This window comes from Sphaerodactylus townsendi, linkage group LG16, assembly GCF_021028975.2.
Source record: "Sphaerodactylus townsendi isolate TG3544 linkage group LG16, MPM_Stown_v2.3, whole genome shotgun sequence".
NCBI classification, from domain to species: domain Eukaryota; kingdom Metazoa; phylum Chordata; class Lepidosauria; order Squamata; family Sphaerodactylidae; genus Sphaerodactylus; species Sphaerodactylus townsendi.
The window spans coordinates 29,392,939-29,412,447 of record NC_059440.1 but is presented as its reverse complement, the minus strand read 5'-3'; the positions used below and the strand labels follow the sequence as shown (position 1 = coordinate 29,412,447).

General features: G+C 55.5%; 2 protein-coding genes across 2 annotated transcripts; both read left to right on the top strand.

Annotated features, from left to right (window-relative positions):
* Positions 1–222: 222 nt before the first annotated feature.
* DDOST (dolichyl-diphosphooligosaccharide--protein glycosyltransferase non-catalytic subunit) lies at positions 223–5,401 on the top strand. Its single transcript, XM_048518943.1, has 11 exons — positions 223–406; positions 947–1,057; positions 1,427–1,513; positions 2,125–2,228; positions 2,557–2,651; positions 2,958–3,051; positions 3,541–3,689; positions 3,792–3,939; positions 4,032–4,152; positions 4,719–4,825; positions 5,091–5,401. Exons 1-11 carry the CDS (start codon positions 262–264, stop codon positions 5,238–5,240), a joined length of 1,311 nt encoding a protein of 436 aa, XP_048374900.1. The 5' UTR covers positions 223–261; the 3' UTR covers positions 5,241–5,401.
* A 546-nt stretch (positions 5,402–5,947) lies between these two features.
* DDI2 (DNA damage inducible 1 homolog 2) lies at positions 5,948–19,050 on the top strand. The gene is given in 9 exon segments (XM_048518947.1): positions 5,948–6,159; positions 7,132–7,261; positions 8,419–8,661; positions 9,838–9,964; positions 10,404–10,534; positions 12,151–12,276; positions 12,362–12,465; positions 13,022–13,211; positions 17,058–19,050. Coding segments are annotated over 9 exon segments (2,919 nt in total). The 5' UTR covers positions 5,948–6,021; the 3' UTR covers positions 18,788–19,050.
* Positions 19,051–19,509: the final 459 nt, after the last annotated feature.

Genomic DNA, 19,509 nt, shown 5'->3' with positions numbered 1-19,509 from the left:
GTCGCGGCGTCGGATTGGTCTCAGGCTGACGCGCCTCCTCTGCGGCGGCGGCGGGTGGGAGAACCACGAAGCGTTCGAGGGGCCGGAGCTGTCTGCCCTTGATTGGCTCCCGAGTGAGGGGAGGCGGGCCTGGCGGGAGCTGGACTCGGCTGATTGGAGGTTCGCGCGTAGTCGCGCCTGCGGACGTGAGGCAGCGTCCTTTTCTGATTGGCGGGCCGGCGGCGGCGCTCCTCCCTCGCCCTGCCCGAGGGACCTGTGAAGATGGCGGCGGCCGGGGCCGGAGGGCTGCTCGTGCTGAGCGTGGCCGTGGCGGCGGCCGTGGCGGGCGGAGGGCCCCGCACGCTGGTGCTGCTGGAGAGCGTGAACCTGCGCGACACCCACTCGCTGTTCCTGCGCAGCCTGGCCGGTGAGCGAGGGGCGGAGAGAGGGCCGGGCCCCCCACCCTCCCACCCACGGCGGACCGGCTCCCTGCCCCCCCTCCCCCCGCGGCCGCCGACCTGCGCCTTCCGGGCCCGCCTGGATCGGTGTCTGTCCACGGCTGGGCACGAGGCCAGAGGGGCTTCTGGCGATGGGGCCTGCCTGCCTGCCTGCGGGCTCCGGGCGCGGAATAGGCGCTCGCCAAGGAAGCTGTTGGAGGCGTCGGGCCGGTGCAGCCAGGCAGGGGCTCTTCTCCCGCCCAAGAGAGAGCGCCGGTTGAGCGGAGATGCCCCCGTCGAGAGCCACAAGGGGGTCGTCGTCGTCCCCCTCCTTCTCCGAGCGGGGTTTTCCTGCCTTCCTTCCACTCTCCCCTCGGTTGGCCGCCTCCTCAAGGGCCTGATCCCACAGGGAGCAGAACTGGCCTGCTGGCGTGGCAGGAGCGAGTGGGGCTGGCTGGCTTCTCTGCTTGGTCTTCCCTTCCTCAAGGCTTCCTGTGTGTTTGTCCTCCCCCACCCCTCCTTCCGTCTAGACAGGGGCTTTGATCTAACCTTCAGGACTGCTGACGACCCTGGCCTGTCTCTCATCAAATACGGGGAGTTCCTGTATGACAACCTGATCGTCTTTTCTCCGTCAGTAGAAGGTGCGACACAGTCGCCTCAGAAGTAAAATGGTGTAGAGAATGTGCTTTTGAATGTGCATTGTGTGCCTAAGAACGGTGGCACTTTTAACTGCTCATGTTTTACAAGCTGGGAAGCGTAAGACCACATAGTAAGTACTTTGAAATCTAAAGTTGGAAGAGACCACAAGGGCCATCAAGAGTTGTGCTTGTGAGGTTCCAAAAAACACTCGAAGGTCTCATCTTTGTTCTCACACTTCTTCTGAAAAACATAATTTGTTCGTCTTATTGTGGTCGTCGGCCGAACCTCTGCTGTTTGTTTATGTCTGTGGGGCTCATCTGCAGAATGTCCCTGTCAGCAATTTTTTGTCATCCACGGCTATTTCATTTCAGAGTTTGGAGGCAACATCAACGTGGAGACTATTGCTGCCTTTATTGATGGGGGTGGAAATGTTCTCGTAGCTGCCAGTTCAGATATCGGTGAGTGCTATCCGTTGCTAGAGCCAAAGCAGGAAGGTGTAGATCTGCAATTTGTTTTGGTTGGATGCAAACCTGAGGGGGTAGACAGGCCTTGGCAGCAATCTTCCTTTTCTGCTCCCATTCTTTGCCATTTTTTGTCAATGGGAGTCATAAATGCTATTAAGAACGATTGCTGACACTAAACGTATTGGCGTTATGTGGATTTTACCTTTTCATCCTGGCTGTGGAGCTGGAAACTGAAAACTCTGACCTATGTGGGAGCTGAACCAGAGCCTTTAAAGATCAGCAGACCTAGACTTCCAGAGCACTTCTGGCCTCTTTCACATGAACGATTGTTTTGCCCTTTTGGAAAGGGCAGAAACGCAGGACACCAATCCTGTAAACTAATAAAATTAAATCTATATGCCATTAAAGGTTAAAATGAATAAATGAATAAAATTAAATGAAGTGGGATTTCTCCACTTCCCCGTTTTTGCTTTTTTGCTACGCATCGGTTACTTTTGCATAGAACAACCCTCAGCAGAGCCTTCCTGCAAAGGCTGTGAGTGCTGCAGCTGGCGAGCCCCCTTTTCTGTGCCCATAAGCAATCACAATGTCATTCTGTTTCTTAGGTGACCCTCTTCGAGAGCTGGGGAGCGAATGTGGGATAGAGTTTGATGAGGAGAAGACAGCTGCTATTGACCACCACAACTACGACGTGTCTGATCTGGGCCAAGTAGGTGTTGGGTGTGCTCAAATCTCAGGGCTGCCCAGGGGGATGTTGCTGTTTCCTGCAGTGTGTAGATGTTGCTGCTCAGCCTGGGATGGAACATGGGAGACCTGGCAGCCAGGAGGAGCATGGAGGGCAGGAAGCTAGCTGGAGGAGCTTGGCAGTCCCCAAAGCCAGCAACTAGGGACCTGTGGAATGCTTGCTCTTTGTAGCTGCTCAGAGACTGTAGTGAAGGGCAGAGAGTAAATCTAAATAAACAAGTTGCTGAAAAGTAGCCTTCTGGTCATTAGTCAAACCCTGAGAGACAGACTAGTCTCTCTCTCTCTCTCTGCAGCACACTCTCATTGTAGCAGACTCTGAAAATCTCCTGAAGGCTCCAACAATTGTGGGGAAAAGGCCGCTGAACCCCATCCTCTTCCGGGGAGTCGGGTGAGTCTCCTGGGTCAAAAATCAAAGCTTTTTGCTGCTGGCCATGCTGCATGGCTCCTTTAGACTGGGAAGCCGACCTGGCCTATTCACTTTGGAATGTGCACATAGACTGCCTTGTCAGTGCCCTTTTCAGCTGATTCCGGGACGCTTTGCATCATCAAGAGCTCTCTGAAGACACGTTCTTGGTCCACCCCAAAGAGAGGGATGGAGGACCTTGCCTCTCTGCGGCTGTGTTGGGCTCAGCCCCTTCAGCTGCTGGGAGTCTTCCCGCTGCTTTCCTTCATTCAAGGTACACTTTCTGCACAGGATGGTGGCTGACCCTGACAACCCACTGGTCCTGGACATCTTGACTGGCTCATCAACCTCGTACTCCTTCTTCCCAGACAAGCCCATCACACAGGTATGGGTAGGCCCCCAGACGGGAAGCTCCAGCTCAGGCTAGGTTCTGTTCCCTGGGTGGAATGACTGTGAGGGCTGGCCACAGGATCCCGTGCTGTGCATTTTCCTGAGGCACTGCTGCCTGTGTTGGTGTCCGAGACAAGATTTTGAGCAATCCAGTGTATTAAGACAATTCTGCTGAATCCATGTTTTGAATTTTCTCCTTTACTTTTTTGGGCATTGATTTAAATAATTGGGTATGCGTACATTGTTGAAAAAGTGTGTTCCCTGTGTTCTCTTCTGGATTTTTAAAGGCACTCCAAAAACTCATTTGGTAGATGATCGCAATATTTCCCCTTGCCATTTTGTTCTTTGTTAAGGGTCTGTGTGCGGACAGGTCCACCCTGCAAGAGCCTAAGAATGTGGGCTGTGCAATTTTTGTTGGAAGGTGGGGGGGCCCTTGCACTGAGCCTGCTGCTGCCCAGTAAGCCTTATCCATGTCGCTCCTTAGTACCCTCATGCTGTGGGGAAGAACACGCTCCTGATTGCTGGTCTCCAGGCCCGAAATAATGCCCGCGTTGTTTTCAGCGGTTCCCTGGACTTCTTCAGCGATGCATTTTTCAACTCTGCTGTGCAGAAAGCTACTCCGGGCTCTCAACGGTATGTGCTGAGCTCTGGACCAAAGAAGTGTTTTTCTGGCCCAGTCCCTGAGGAAAAGTGGGTCTTTCTTACGGTTCCTGTTTTTCTCCTTGTGTAATTCAGGTACCCCCAGACTGGGAACTACGAGCTGGCCGTGGCCTTGTCCCGCTGGGTATTCAAGGAAGAGGGCGTCCTTCGAGTCGGAGAGGTGTCCCACCATCGAGTGGGGGAGACAGCACCCCCAAGCGCCTACACTGTAACTGACTTAGTGGTGAGATTCCCACCTGTGTCTTCTGGCAGCAGAAGAGAGCTTGGTGGTTATTTCAGCTCCTTCCATGCAAATGGGTCTCCTCTGTCTTGCAGGAGTACAGCATTGTGATTGAAAAGCTCTCTGAGGGCAAGTGGATCCCCTTTGATGGGGATGACATTCAGCTCGAGTTTGTCCGCATCGATCCGTTCGTCAGGACTTTCCTGAAGAGGAATGGTGAGCAGCCATTTTGCCTCCCTTTATCCCAAAATCAGCCTCCCACAGAAATCCTTGGTACCTTAAAAATATTAGGCTGCCTCCCTTTTCCCTTGTGTACCCTTGTGTTTTTCTTTTTTGTGGCACATCAGCAGGCCCAAACATGAAGCCGCCATCTTTATTGCCGTTTACAAAGGTTTCCCTGCTTGTGCAGCTAGGGCTATTCTTCCTTGCTGCAGGCACCAGGCTAACAAAAACCCTGTGCAAGTAGAAATTTGTAGTCGAGGTTAGGTATTGCAGTTACTGATGGTATGTGTTCACAGACGCAGCCATAACTGCTTCCAGTATGAACACGCTAATCAGTTCTGTCTCATACAGGAAAGTGACCTTTTTAGTTGCTTACTTGTAAAACAGTCTCACAATGAAGAGAAGTGGGTTTGATGTTAGAAGCTGTGAATGGTTGAAGCTGATGCCTTCTTCTTGGGACAAGTTCTGTCAGGGGGGCTGGAAGTGAAGCTCCAGGTGCGGGCTTTCCTTATGCTGCAATTGTAAGTTACTATGAAGCTCCAAATGTGTTTGGCTCCTAGGAGGCAAGTACAGCATCCAGTTCAAGCTTCCTGATGTTTATGGAGTGTTCCAGTTTAAAGTGGATTACAACCGCCTGGGCTACACGCATCTCTATTCATCTACACAGGTAAGCAGCCTGCATTTCTCAGTTTAAATGCTATGTGCTTAAAACCATTCCTCAGCCTGTGAAGGGCACAGTGCATCAGGCTGTTGGGGGAGTGAATGTGGCGCTTGGTCCGAGGACTGTAAGGTGCTGGGGTCAGCTTGTGGGTATGTTTGGGAGGGGCAGGAAGGGGAGAAGAGAAGGGACCGCCACACATGTATGTGCTGAGAGCTACACCTTGGTTATGGGTGGTGTCCTGCAGTGCTGTGATTTTTGTCTTCCTTGCCAGGTGTCTGTGCGTCCCCTTCAGCATACGCAATATGAGCGCTTCATCCCCTCTGCCTACCCTTACTACGCCAGCGCCTTCTCCATGATGGTGGGAGTCTTCCTCTTCAGCATCGTATTTCTGCATATGAAAGAGAAGGAGAAATCGGACTGAGTGGGAGGCCTTGCCGTGGGTTCATGACTGGGGGGGGAGAGGGGCAGGCGTTCCACAAGAAGTTTTGCTGCCAATCTACTGTAGGTGGGTGGGTGGGCTGGCTCTGGGCCCAAGGGGCCGTCTTGTTCATCTTTCCCAAAATAAAAGCGCTGTTCCCTCTCCTCGCTCTTGTTTGTGTCCATTTGGGGACTGGGTGCCAAGCAGGCTTTGCTGAGGGCAGGGATGAAAGCAGCCTGGGAGCCTGCCGGGTCTGAAGGAGCAGGAACCACCTGAAGCCTGCAGAGCCCAAACTCCTGTCTGAGGCAGGGGGACTCCCTGCTGCGTGAAATAGGCTCTTGCCTGAGTCTGGCTGGAAGAGGGTGCGGGGGGTGGGAGGGATTTGGGGTGGCAAAAGGCAGCCTGTGGCCCCCACTGAGGCGCTGCCCCCTGCAGAAGCACCTGCAGGGGGGGGGGGTTGGAGATCTCCCCGGAATGACCTCTGCCCCCCAGGCGACGTCAGCCGCTGCTGCGGGGGGGGGGGCTGAAGACCGGGGATGCCGCTCTGCGGAGGGGAGGGGCTGCGGGGCGGACTATGCTGGGGGGCTAAGCCCCGCCCCCGCCCACCTGCAGTCCTTCCGGGGGGAGGCTGCTCCGCTCCCGCCCCGCCTTCGAGCATGCGCAGAGCGCCCGCCCAGTCTCTGGATTTGCGACCGCCGCCCGCCTGCCGTAAAGCGCGCGTCTTCCTTCCGGGCAGGCGGGCCTCAGGCGGCGGCGGCGGCGGCGGCGGCGGGGTCCCTCCGCGATGCTGCTGACGGTCTTCTGCCTGCGGCGGGACCGCTCCGAGCTGACCTTCTCGCTGCAGGTGGACGCGGACTTCGAGCTCCAGAACTTCCGCGCCCTCTGCGAGCTCGAGTCCGGCATCCCCGCCGCCGAGAGCCAGGTCCGCGCCCCGGGGGGGAGGGAGGGAGGGAAGGGAAGGGAAGGGAAGGGAAGGGGGGGCGCCCCGCGCCACGGCCCCGCCGGGAGGGGGCTCAGTCCGCCGGCCCCCCCTTCGCTCTGCCCCTTGGCTGGCCGGGACCCCGCGGGCGGGGCGGCCGCTCCTCCCCTCTCTCCCCCCCGCCCGCCCGCCCGCCCGCCCGCCCGCCCGCGAGAGAGGCTATTTTAAGAGTCGGGGACGCGGCAGATTCCTTGGCCTGGGCTGGCTGCCCCCCTCTTCCTCCCCCCGCGGCTCTGGTCTGCTCCGCCCTGCCCGGTGGGGGCCGCGGGAAGGGAGGGGGCTGGGCTGCCCCGGGCTGTGTGGGCCGGTGGGCGCTCTTGGCAGGCTGGGCCAGGGTTGGCAGAGGCCGGAGGAGGAGGAGGGCGCCCGGTCCTCGCCCTTCCCCGCCCCGCCTCTCAGCCCCGGTGGTTGGGGAGGGCCCAGGGATCTGGAGGAGCAGCTCTTTGCTTCCCACTTGGCACCACCGTCGTCAGGGTGCAGCAGATGGGGGTGGGCGGAGGACGCCTTTCTCCTGCCAGGTGTCTCCCTGCCAAACCCTGCGGCGGGGGTGGGTGGGTGGCTGCTGCTTGGGGGCCGGGTGGGGCGAAGCTCTCGGTTTACAATCAGGGCTGCTGAGGAAGCAGAGTCCTCCGGGTCAATTCGAGGCAGGGCCACCTACGTGGAAAAAGAAACGGGGTGGGATTGGATGAATTGCAGTGAGGGGAGCTCCGGCTGCCAGCCCTGTGTCCAGAAAGTGGCACCTCAGCCCCTTTAACCCTCCCAAGCCGAAGGGGCTTCAGTGAAATGAATTGGCAGTGAGCACAGGAATGGCCGTGGCTGGGAGCCTGCTGGAGAGGCCGATCTGGACCATAAGCTGCCCTCTGCTCAGTTGGAACTTCTTGGTCAGCTTTTCACTAGCCTCCCTTTTTCCTCCAGATTGTCTATGCAGAGGTGCCCCTAACTGACAACCATAGATCACTGGCTTCCTACGGACTGAAAGATGGAGATGTGGTGGTATTGCAGCAAGTGGAGAATGCAGAAAAACGGCCGGCAGCTGCCTTCCCTGGTGAGAGCAGCACCCTTGGGTCAGGTTGAGGCACAGTTCCTTGATTCTCTGGTTTCGCTTTGCCATGTCATCAGAAGCTACTGTGATAAGTGCGGGTGAAAGTATTGTTATCTGTGACTTCAATCTGGGGTTGGGGTTGGGCTGCCTTTCCCCCACCCCCGACCGCAGTACCTGTTGATCTCGGGTCCTATGCAGGCCCCTTCTGCGGACTGGCTGGACACCCTGCAGTAGAAAGGGGAGGTGCCGTTGCAGAAGCATCTGAAGAGGGAGGGTATTAGGTTTCTTGGTCCTGGGGGGAGAGACACTTCTTTTCCACATTGGGTGGGAGCGCTGTCTACAGACCCTTGTGGAAAGCATTTGGGATTGTTGAGGCCTCAAGTGCAGGCACTTTTTGCCTGAAGACCCAGCCCCAGTCCAGGTTCTAGGGAGTTGAGCGGGCTCGCCACGGACCCACAGCCCTGGGTGGTCTTGGCAAAAGAGATCTGCGATTCTCATCTCAAGTCTGGCAAAATGGCATAAGAACCCAGAAGGACTAGAGCAGCACAAGACTAACTGTGGTCTGTTCACTATCTCCCTAGCTAGCCCGAACTGCCGTGCGCCCTGGAGACGCCTGGTGGAAAGAGCTGTGCTTAAAGCAGGGTTCTTGGCTGACCTTGTTACGTCTGTGGACACTTTCAGGTTTTGAAAGCAAGCTTTGGGGGCCGCCACTTCTGCGGTGGGCCAGAGGCATATCTAGGGGAAATGGAGCTCGGTGCAAAAAAGTCCCCCCCCCCTACAGGCAGCTGCCCTCCCCCACCATGACCAAACAGGGTTTTTTTGCACCAAGTCTTGAAGTCAGTTTATGGACCCAGTTTATTGGAAGGAGGAGGGGTGTGAAATATCACCCCCCATGTGACAAAATGGCCACAGCCCAGGGACATTTGGCCCCATATGTCCCCCATCCCCCTGCTATGCGACCATACCAAGAATGTTGGGGTGGTCCAAGAAAAGTGTCTCCTTAGGATGGTAGGATGGAGCCAGTTGCTTCCAAGGGGATCCTCGGTGCAGATACAAAGGCGATTAGTTCCCGGGGGGGGGGGGGATCCTTCTGCAGCACCTCCTGGTTCAGGGTGGGCTGCGCGGCATCAGCCTGCTGAGGAGTTTCTCCTTCTCCCCAGGTTTGCCCCGGATAGACTTCAGCAGCATCACGGTGCCCGGGACGTCGGCCCAAACAGCACCGATGCCCCCACAACAGCCTGGGCCGCCCTCTCGCGCGTCTCCTCCCGAAGTCCCCCCCGCGCCTCCAGGTTTGGACAACCCTGGCCTCCTCCGGGACATGCTGCTGTCCAACCCACACGAGCTCTCGCTGCTGAAGGAGCGCAACCCGCCCCTGGCGGAGGCCTTGCTGAGCGGAGACCTTGGTGAGTGGCTGGGCGAGGCAGAGGAGGCTCCCCACCCCCACCCCACTCGGCCTGGCTGTGTGGAGGTGACTGGTTTCTCCCTTTGGAACCTGCCATCAGGCTGAGGATGCTGGCCAGGAAGTCGCACTCAGCCAAGGGGGTTTTTCTCCAGCCACTGGGGGGCTGCCTCCTGGCTCGCAGGGGTGGGCTGTTCTGCAGGTGGGCAGTAGTTTCTGCCTTTGATAGAAGCTGGAGCATTTGGTGGGAGGGTTACTTGGGAAGGGGGCACATGGGTGCCATGAATAACACTGCTAAGTAGTGAACCGTTGCTCCGTCTGGTCTTTCTGGGGCTGAGGCCTGCTGTGACCCCGGGAGCATCCTGGGGCAGTCCTCCTTCGCTGGTATGTGTGAAAGCATCTCACTCTCCTGCTGCGGTGGCGATGTGGGGGCCGAGTGGCTCCTGTCGGAAGGGTGATTGCTGGCCACGAAGCTGCCTCTTACTGAACCAAACCATCTGAGTCAGTATTTTCTGCTCAGGCCGGCAGCTACTCTCCAGGGTCTCAAGTCAGAGGTCTTCCACATCAGCTATGACCAGTTCTTTCCATCGAGGGTGGTGGGGATAGAACCTGGGGCCCTTCTGCATGCCGAGCAGATGCGCACCCACTGATCCGCAGCTCCTCGGCTGGAATGTTACGTCAGCAAGGAATGCATTCTGGTTAGGCTGAAGTGGAGCTTTGGCACAATGGCGCTCTTCCACTTCTTCCGTTGGGAAACCATGGGGGCTGTTCTCCAAGGAGGCTGAATCAAAGTTTGGGCTTTGAGGCTGTTCAGCAAAGCAAAATCTTGTGTGTGGGGTGTGGGGGGGGGATTGCCACTTTAAGTGAGCCCTCAAATCACCTGTCGCTATGATAAAAGCAGCTGCAAAGAGTTCTGGTGTTTGCTTACCCACAGATCTCACACAGGGGCAGCCACCTCTTTGAGGATTCTGTTTTTGCTGTTTGGTTGAAGCGCTTGAGTGACAGCATCAGAAGACAGGCAGTGTTTTTCCAGCTAGGGAGAGGAGTTTGGGTGCGGGGGGGAGGGGGGTTGTCTCTTCCTACCACAATGTTTTTTGAATGTTTCTGCGTGGGCGATGGTTGCCGCCTTGATGGGTGTCTTTTCTGGCCTCCAACCTGCCTGGGTTCTTTATGTCTGCAGAGAAGTTCACCCAGGTCCTGGTGGAGCAGCAGCAGGATCGGGCCCGCCGGGAGCAGGAGAGGCTCCGTCTGTTCTCTGCGGACCCTTTTGACCTGGAGGCTCAGGCAAAGATCGAGGAGGACATCCGGTAACCAGCCCAAGGGGCCAGGCCTCGATGCTGTGGGGTGGGGGGATCTAGTTTGAACCCAGGAGTTAAGCAGGGCAGCCCTGGCTCTGCTGCCCAGCTGGGCCTTTGGGAGCTGGGGGATCTCTGCACAGTAAAGTGGCTGTCTGGCGAGGGATGGTCACTCCCTGGAGCAGGTGGGAGGGGAGAAGAGGGCGCACGGGAGCAGTTTAGCCTCCTGCACCTCAGGGCTCCCTCTAGCCCCATGTGTCCTGGGTGGGCGAGGGGGCACGGCAGCCCCCGTTCACAGCCCGTGCGCCTTATTCTGGGCCCATGGAGGGTTGGCCTCCACCACCACCCCAGGGCCACACATCCACCTGAAGACAGGCTGCCTGGCCCGCCCAGGAACGAGCAGCGTCAGGCCTCAGGAGCACTGAGCCTTTTCTTTGGCCCTTGGCTCCAGGCAGCAGAACATCGAGGAGAACATGACAATTGCCATGGAAGAGGCCCCCGAGAGCTTCGGCCAGGTGGTCATGCTCTACATCAACTGCAAGGTGAACGGCCACCCCGTGAAGGCCTTTGTGGACTCGGGTGAGGCTGGAGGGGGCGCCCCTTCCCTTTTCTTTCCTTCTGGCTCAGGCACAGCACGACCGGGGGTGTTGGGGGCCCTCTGCCCTGGGCCTGCCTTCAGCGCTGTGCACGCCTGCCTTTTTCTGGCTTGCTGAGGGTCCTGGGTTCAGTCCACGGTGTCTCTAGCGAAAGGACCCTAAAATTATGGTTCTTTGTGGTTCTCACCACCCTAAAATTATGTAGCGTGGTGAGAACCACAAAGGATTGCGAAGAGCTCCAAGCGGACCTTGATAAATTAGATGAGTGGGCTCAGAAATGGCAAATGCAGTTCAATGTAGCAAAATGTAAAGTGATGCACATAGGGGCAAAAAATCCAAACTTCACATACACGCTACAGGGGTCAGTGCTATCAGTCACAGACCAGGAAAGGGATTTGGGCGTCTTAGTTGATAGTTCCATGGGAATGTCAACTCAATGCATGGCAGCTGTGAAAAAGGCAAACTCTATGCTGGGGATCATTAGAAAAGGAATTGATAATAAAACTGCAAAGATTGTCATGCCCTTATATAAAAGCAGTGGAGCCGCGCACTTGGAGTACTGTGTCCAGTTCTGGTCGCCGCATCTCAAAAAGGATATTGAGGAGATAGAAAAAAAGTGCAGAGAAGGGCAGCAAGGATGATTGAGGGACTGGAGCACCTTCCTCTATGAGGGAGAGGCTGCAGCTACGTTTGGGACTCTTTAGTTTGGAGAGGAGGCTGACTGAGGGGGGGATATGATTGAAGTCCTACAAGAAAATTATGCATGGGGTAGAAAATGTTGACAGAGAGGCATTTTTCATCTCTTTCTTACAATACTGAGAACCAGAGGGACATTCAATTTGAAAATGCTGGGGAAAGAAGGTGGGACTAATAAAGGAAACACTTCTTCACTTAACGTGTGATTGAGTGGGCATTTGGAATATGCTGCTACAGGAGGTGGTGATTTGGCCACTAACCTTTATAGCTTTAAAAGGGGCTTGGACAGGATTTATGGAGGAGAAGTCGATTTATATGGCTACCAATCTAGATCCTCTTTGATCTGAGATTGCAAATGCCTTAACAGACCAGGTGATCGGGAGCAACAGCCGCAGAAGGCCATTGCGTTCACATCCTACATGTGAGCTCCCAAAGGCACCTGGTGGGCCACTGCGAGTAGCAGAGAGCTGGACTAGATGGACCTTGGTCTGATCCAGCTGGCTTGTTCTTATGTTCTTATGACCACCAAGAGCAGCACTGGAAAGGATCTGTTGCTTCAGCGGACTGGGCTGGCTGGGGCAAACTGTCGGGGGGACGGACGGCTGGCTTGGCAGAAAGCACACTTGGGTGGGATGTCCAGTATGTTAGAACCGGGGGGCGGGGGATGCAGTCAGTGCCTATATCTTTGTGTGTTGGGGGTGTTTTGTTCCCCAATGCTGTTTTAAATTGCCAGAATTTGGTGTCATGCTGTGACAAATGAATCTTACATGTATGCTTATTTTTTGAAGCTTTATTTTAGCTTCTATGAAAAAATGCCCGATTGGGAGGAAGACCTTGCAAAAGGCAATAGGTTTTTCTCTCTCTCAAGTGATTGTAATCTTTTTGACAATGCAGTATGTCTCAGAATTCAGATGACCATCATGAACTGGCTTGCTTGAGAGGTGCAACATCCCATAAGACTGGTGGACCGGCGGTGGGCCGGCATTGCGAAGGGCGTGGGCACTCAGAAGATCATTGGCCGAGTGCATCTAGGTAAGCGGGCACAGGAGGGGCTGCCGGTGTGGAGCCAGGGCAGGAGCCTCTGGGAAGCTCACAGGCAGTTCTCCGTCTGCTTCAGCTCAGGTCCAGATTGAAGGGGATTTCCTGCCCTGCTCGTTCTCCATCCTGGAAGAGCAGCCCATGGACATGCTGCTAGGACTGGATATGCTGAAGAGGCACCAGGTGAGCGGGTCAGAGCCTCTGCAGTCCATCTGAACTCTTCTCCTGCTTAAAACTCACACCAGGTGGGGCCCACTTATGGAGTCACTGAGGCACACAGGGCAGTCAAATGCCCTTTTCCATGACTGTTTTGGCCGTCCCCATGTCTGCCCAGCCAGCACCTTAAGGAGACACTCATTATGCTGCCAAGGCAGGCATGCTTAAATCAGTGGAAGTTGAACTGTTTGGAGGGAGAAGGGGGAGAGGAGGGGGTCTTGGAAAGCTGTGTCTGCAGCTGCCCGGAGCACTGGAGCCCCTCCCCCCCAGTGTCATCTGTGTCCCTATTCCCAGGGCTTGGCTTCCAAGCAAAGTCAACCCAGGACCAGTCCAGTGTGGCTGCTGAGCTGTTTCTTTTGCAAAGCGACCGAGGAGGTGTCACGTGCAGCTCTGCCTCCTGCAGCAGCCATTTTGGGTGGCAGCCCCCCATCTTCTCTCCACAGAGGGTCTTGCGGGCATTAAAGGGTTGGGGGTCCCCTACTGTCACAGGGCTCAGTTTCTCCGTCTTTGGTCCCTCCCCCAGTGCTCCATTGACCTCAAGAAGAATGTCTTGGTGATTGGCACCACCGGCTCTCAGACAACCTTCCTGCCAGAGGGGGAGCTCCCGGAGTGCGCAAGGCTGGCTTACGGGGCTGGCCGGGAGGATGTCAGGCCAGAAGAGATTGCAGACCACGAACTGGCAGAGGCTATCCAAAAATCTGTCGAGGAAGCAGGTACCTCAAGGGCCCAGAGTAGACAGAGGATGAGTGGGGAGGCACATCGGGGCCACCTCTCCTGTGGGCAGCCCAGTGTGGCCAAAGGAGATGGACTAGTTTCCCTCCAGGCAGTTTCCTAGAACTACTAAACAAGCAAATATTTGCACACGCTAGCAGTCATAGACTATAATTTATCACAAACCACATAATCTATGACTGATAGCTTTGTTGTGTGCAAATATTTGCTTGTTTGGTTATTCAAGTTGCACCCCCCCCTTGTCTTGTATACATTATAGTTTCCTAGAACTGTCTCAATGCTGCTGTTTCTTGGTGTGGTTGTGCCACATGATTGCATGTGATGCGCAGCCTGAGGAGGCAGGAGCACCAGGCGTTTCCGGAGGCCAGTAGACTCCCGCCGCTTGCCTAGCCAAGTCACAGCCAGCGGGAGGAAGGCTCATTAGCAGTTGGGTGCCTTATTAGAATGACTGCTCAGTTTGTGCCCTGATTAGCGGGCCTGAATCTGGTAACAATCCAGTGCAGCAAATGAGGCAGAAAAGGTCCTTTCCGAGGGTCAGTCAATGTGGATCCGGGTCTTACCAGTGCCGGCTTGCCTTGCTGGCTATTGTTTGTCAGGCTGGAAGCCATTGGTGGCTGGCTAGTCCACCATCTTGACCAAGGCACTCCTTTTAATCTCTTGAAATTCAGCTTGCATGATCCAGATGTGGTGCCCTCCCCCACCCCCCCGAAAAGCATCCATAAGATAATATAGGCCTAACCCCACAAGGTTCAGTCTCAGAAGGTATATTAAAATACTCTGATTCATCAGTCCTCTTCCCTTCAAAAAACTGTAGCTAGAGCTGAATTCCACAGAGATCTTCGACTCCGAGAGCAGGAAGGCCAAGTGAACAAGAGTAACTTTGTCCGGACATCAGTAGACTCTCTTTACCCCAGGACCGTCTGTCTTTGTGCTCCAGCCGCCGGAGCGCTCTCAGAGAAGTTCAAGAACAAAATGCAACAGGGCAGCTCACCGTTCAAGCTGGTATTTGAGCAGCTTCAGCTTTTAGCCTTGCGTTCATTGAGGCCTTCCAGCTGGCCTGTCATGGGGTGTGTGAAGCACAGCCTCTCCTTCCTTCTGCTCTTCCTTAGAAGTACCAAAGTTTGGTGTAACAAAAACAACAGGTCAGCAGAAAAGTAGCCTCTGGGCTTCCTGGTGAGCAAGTCAGGTCAAGACAGGACAGACCACAGGAGTGCTTCTTGGCCAAGAGGGCAGCAGCCTAGGAGGCAGCAGGCAGGTTGCCTGGCCGTGTTCTGGTCTGTCCATCAGTGATTGCTTCAGCAGAAGATAACTGTAGTGGATTATACAAGGGAGCTGCCCTGCACCATCCGGCCTGTCTTGGCCCTGGTGGAATTCTCTGGCCGCTCGCACTCTGGGTGGGTGCCAGGTTTTTATATAGGAGAATCAAGTTTCTTATCATCATAGGCTGCTCTTAGCAGACTCTCATTCATCACCCCCCAGCGAAGGAGCAGGATTGTACCCCCAGTACTCCAGAAATGCCGCAACCGTCAAGTGTCCGTAGGCAATTTATAGGGTTATATTTGAAATGGATTTTTCTGCTTTCCTTCTGCTGCGTTGGGAAGAATGCTGCCGTGCGCTCCTTTTCCCTTCCAATTACTTTAAGAGCTGGACTTCCCACCCGCCAGTCTGAGCCCAGATGCATTCTGTTGGGGAAATCCACCTGGGATGCATCTTTGAGGTGGTGTGAGATGCACCTCCCTGTTCTCTCTCCATCACTGACTTCCTGGCTGTTGGGCAGGGAAGCCCCTTGCCTGCTTGGGCACTGTTGTGACTTGAGGTGTACTCGAGACTTGGTGTCCAGCCAGGGGCACTCAGAATGTTCTCAGGCAGTTCTCTGCTCTCCCTCGCTCTAGATGTCTCTGCTGCCTGCCAGTCTGCAAGGAGTGGCAGGGAAGGGCTGCGGTGAGAGACGTCCAGGCACGCTGGAGCCTGTTGAGTTTGCCAGAACCAGCCAGCCCAGCTTGTGTAACTTGCAAGCGGAGGAAGGTTTTTTCAAGGAAGTCCTGAGGTCTCTTGAAGCTTCTTTCTTGATGAGGGCAGCCGTCAGGAGGCAGGCAGCAAAGCTGAGCCTGGCCAGAGAGTCAGGTTGCGCAAGGCAAGGCAGCGTAGTGGGCCAGGCTAGCAAGTGGCGGGCTGTGGGTTGAGGGCTTTGGCAGGGTGCTCCGTGCAGAGCCTGCCCGTTGGGGTGCCCTTCTGCAGAGGGCCCTGTGCGGCTGAAGCCGTGGGCTGGCTTGTCTGCCTTGGTGCCTGAGCCATTTCCAGTTGAGTTCTGCACCTCAGCATCAGGAGGGATTGATTCCCCTGGAAAGTTCCCGTGTCCCGTTGGAGTGGCCTCGTTTCCATGGTCAAACTGAAGGACAGGGGGACAGAAGGAAGACAGTTTGCAAGCAAGGCAGCACCAGTGGCAGAAGGGAGTGGAGTCTGGCAGTCTCTCCAAGGCTGTCCTGCTTCGCATCAGCGGCAGCTGAAAGCAGGAACCAGCCGGGCCGCTGCCTGCGCAGAGTGTGCCTTCCTTGGAGAGGGGCCGTTCTTCTTGCGGTGAGGCCTTGCTGTGCTACGGACGGCAGAGCAGCTGCTCTCGGAAGAGCCCCCAAATCGAGAGGGCCTCCTATCTTGAACGAAGCCGGGTTGGGAAAGGCGACGGGGGAGGGTGCGAGCCCGGACTGTGCATGTGCAGTGTGCTAACACAAGTTTGGTGTGTTTGTCTCCTAATTCGAAACAGAGCACCAGAAGCCTTGATGCATGTAGTGTGGGGTTTGCTGCTGCTGGAGTGGGCCACAGACCAGGTATTTACACACAGCCCCGGTTTCTGAACGGTTCCTCCCACTTCCTTGGTCTCCTTTGATCGCCACGGAGCTGGCTTGCATGTTGTGTGATGCTCTGGTTTCTGCCTGTCAGAGAGGATCAAACCAGAAAGTGTTTCAGACAGATGCCTGCTCCCAGTGCTGGTGTCTTGTGCCACGGGCCCACCTGTTGATGGCTTTGGCTTCTTGGCCTCCGCAGTCAGACTGCAGACATTGCCACGTGAGCTGGAGGCTTCGAAGGTACAAGACAGACCTCAGAACTGGTGGCTCCCTTTGAAGCCCTGAATAAGCTGTCTCCAAAAGCCATCTCTTGCTGGGACTGCTGCTTTGATCTTACCTCACAAAGCAGACTTTTCTGAGGGCGGACGGCCAGGTGAGGCCTGTTGTTCACTTTTCTCAATTATAAGGAGTCTCAAAGCAACACACAAACTCCTTCCCTTTCTCTCCCTACAACAGACACACTTGTGAGGCAGGTGAGGCTGAGAGAGCTCTGCGAGGACTGGGGGTGGATGCGGGAGAGCAGCAGCGGCACCCTGGGAGGAGGGAGCAAGACCTCATGGCCTCAGGTGTGAGCCCCACGGAGGGCCACAGTTGAGCTGGTCAGAGTGTGTCGCTTAGCGGGCTGCTGAGCCAACTGTGCTTTTCTGTCTCGTTGAGGAGAGGAAGAACCGAGGCAACACAACTCATCGTCTTTGTCAAAATAATTTGAGAGCCCCCCTTTTTTTTTACATTAGTGCAATTTCTTGAGAAATGACAATAATAAAACCTTCTGTGGTCTCTCTGATTGTCTGGTTATTAAGTGTGCTTGAATTGCTGAGGCAGGTGAGAGCCTTTCCCTTGACCCTGTCCCTCACTCCAGATGCATGCTGGTCAGAGTAAGGCCGCTGAGTGCGCTTTGCCCCTCTCTGGTCAAAGTGGCACCAGCACCCTGGGTCATGTTCAGAATCTGATGCAGCTCTTTTCTCTCTTCCTCCCTCCGCACAGAGATTACTGGCAAAGAAACTACCTCACCGAAACAGTCTTTGTTGCCGAGTTCTGATGGATTTCAGCATCCAGTCCATTTTCCCGAAGTGGCTCTGAAGACCAGGAAGTCCTTCAGGCGGCCCCTCGATCGCTCCGCCTCTGCTCCCACCCTCTGCTCCCACAAGTGCAGTCTGGCTCAGACTGTTAACCCGACAGCTGCAAAGTCTGTAGAATCCCTTCCTGAGTGCCCAGCCGCTCTCGGGAGGGAAGGACTGCTGGATCTTTCTGATGGTGAAACTTTCACCCGAGTTGATGCTTCTCGAGCTGCAACAGAACCGTGCCGTCATACAAAAAGTCCCTCACCCAACACGTGTGCAAAACTGGTCACTTCTGGCACTCCAATGCCATCTTGTGCTAAGGGCAGTGGTCCAGGTCTAGAGTCTCCTTTGGAAGAAACAGGAGGGAGTAGTTATGCCCCAGCAGGAGACGTCGCTGGTCTGCTGCCTCCCTCGCTTTTGAAATTGAGCCAAATGGGTCCCAGTCCCCATGAAGAGCTTGGCCCGGAACAGCCCCCAGACGAGACAACCAGAAGCCAAGATGATTTGTCTGCCAAGGGTGAATCCCCATCCCCTGCACGTGGAGGGCAGGCCATGGATCACGTTCTGCCTGAGGGGTGGAAGTTTTCCTGTGAGGGGACCCAGAGGCCAGAATCTGCGCCACACCAGCTTCCTGGGGATGAAACCGTCATGGAAGTGGAGGTCACAGATCAGGTCCTTATTTCTGCGGAGAGCCAGCTGAAAGAGCAGCGCTTTGGTTTGTCTGCCGTGAACTCGGAGTGCTCCATGATGGAGGCCCAGTCATCCCAGCCTGACTCTTCTCTCTCCGCTGATCCTATCTCTGCAAAGGACTTGGGGCAGCCTGGAAGAGCAGCAGTGGAATCCGCAGACATGGCTGCCCCTGCCGGCTGCTCAGGTCCTCCTCCTCCTCCTCCTGAAGGGCAGGTGGGCCACCAGGCGGAAGGGGCTTGTCCCTCCCTCACGTCAGCCTTGAAGGAGCTCCATCAGCTTCTGGTTGCCAGCTACAAAAAGGCTTCTTGGCCCCAGAGCCTTGATCAGCCAAGGACCTTTCCTGAAGAGGACGCTGCCTTTCAAGAGGAGCGTGGATGTGGCCGAGACATCCGGGATGTGGAACTCTCCTCTCCCGAAGGGGTGCCGGCGTGTCCTGGGGCTGGAGCCTCTGCAGGGGAGTGGCTCTCTGGGGCTGGAGCAGAGGACGGGCAGGAGGCCCTGGAACCACCAGATTCTCTCCTCATCCAGGAGCCTTTGGGTTGGGACAGCTCCATTGTTCGGAGATCTTCCGCAGCCTCCCAACCGCCTCCGTGTGGTGAGTGCACTGAAATGTTATCTCCGTGCTTGTCTCCTGACCATGCTGCAGGCGACGAAGCTGTGGAGCAGACTCCCTCTGACCTCACGCGGGGCACTGAATCTTGGAGGGTTCTGGATTTTCCCCCAGGAGAGCCTGGAGTGCCGGTCTCCTCGGATGCCACTGAACCAGCTGCGCTGCACATCTGCTCTCCAGAAATGGATTCTGCACCTTCTCGGCCTCCACTTTTCTCCTCTGTGGACATTGCTCAAATTACGAGAGCAGGCTTCACACCCCAGGAAGCCAGCGAGGCCCTTGAGCAAGCTGGTGGCAACGTGGATCTTGCCCTCCTCATTTTGTTAGCCAAGAATATTGTCGTTCCTACATAACCGTGAAAAAGATGGCCAGGCTCCTGCTCTTTACTTCCTTCAAGAATTTATCTTGACTGCATAGAGTACTCTGCTTGGGTTTTTGAGCTAGATGTTTGTTTTTTTAATGCTTTATTTTCAGCCAAAGTATCCTCTGTCTGTCTTTTTCCCCTTGTTCAATTCAGGCTTTAAAAAAAAATCAAATCTTGAACCACATGTCAACTTTTAATTACTACTATTATTGAGGTACTGCATTATGAAATAAAGATAATCTTTTATTTAAATTCCTGGTTTTAATGCAAGATGCAAGTCCGAAAGAAACACCATGCTTCGAAAACGCTTTCCGCACAAGTGCCACTACTAGCCATGGCTGCAGCGCATGAGCCTGTTGTTGTATTCAGCGCAGGGCTTGTGCCGAAGAGGCCCCTTGCTAAGCAGTCGTGCCTGCGGGCTGAGCATGCTGAGCAAAGGGCAGGGCATTGGGGGGGGGGGGGGGCTTGTGTGCAAAGGGTTCCCGGCCGGCCCCTGGCCAGTTGTGACAGGAACACAGGGAGCAGCACTGCTGAGAACAGAAGAACAAGCCAGCTGGATCAGACCAGCGTCCATCTAGTCCAGCACTCTGCTACTCACAGTGGCCCACCAGGTGCCTTTGGGAGCTCATGTGCAGGATGTGAAAGCAATGGCCTTCTGCGGCTGTTGCTCCCGAGCACCTGGACTGTTAAGGAATTTACAATCTCAGATCA

Excerpts from the sequence above, each read along its gene's own strand:
- DDOST (XM_048518943.1), top strand. The coding sequence starts at position 262 with ATGGCGGCGGCCGGGGCCGGAGGGCTGCTCGTGCTGAGCGTGGCCGTG. Across the intron at positions 3,940-4,031 it reads ACACTGTAACTGACTTAGTG|GAGTACAGCATTGTGATTGA; the intron begins GTGAGATTCCCA and ends TCTGTCTTGCAG. Across the intron at positions 4,153-4,718 it reads GACTTTCCTGAAGAGGAATG|GAGGCAAGTACAGCATCCAG; the intron begins GTGAGCAGCCAT and ends TTTGGCTCCTAG.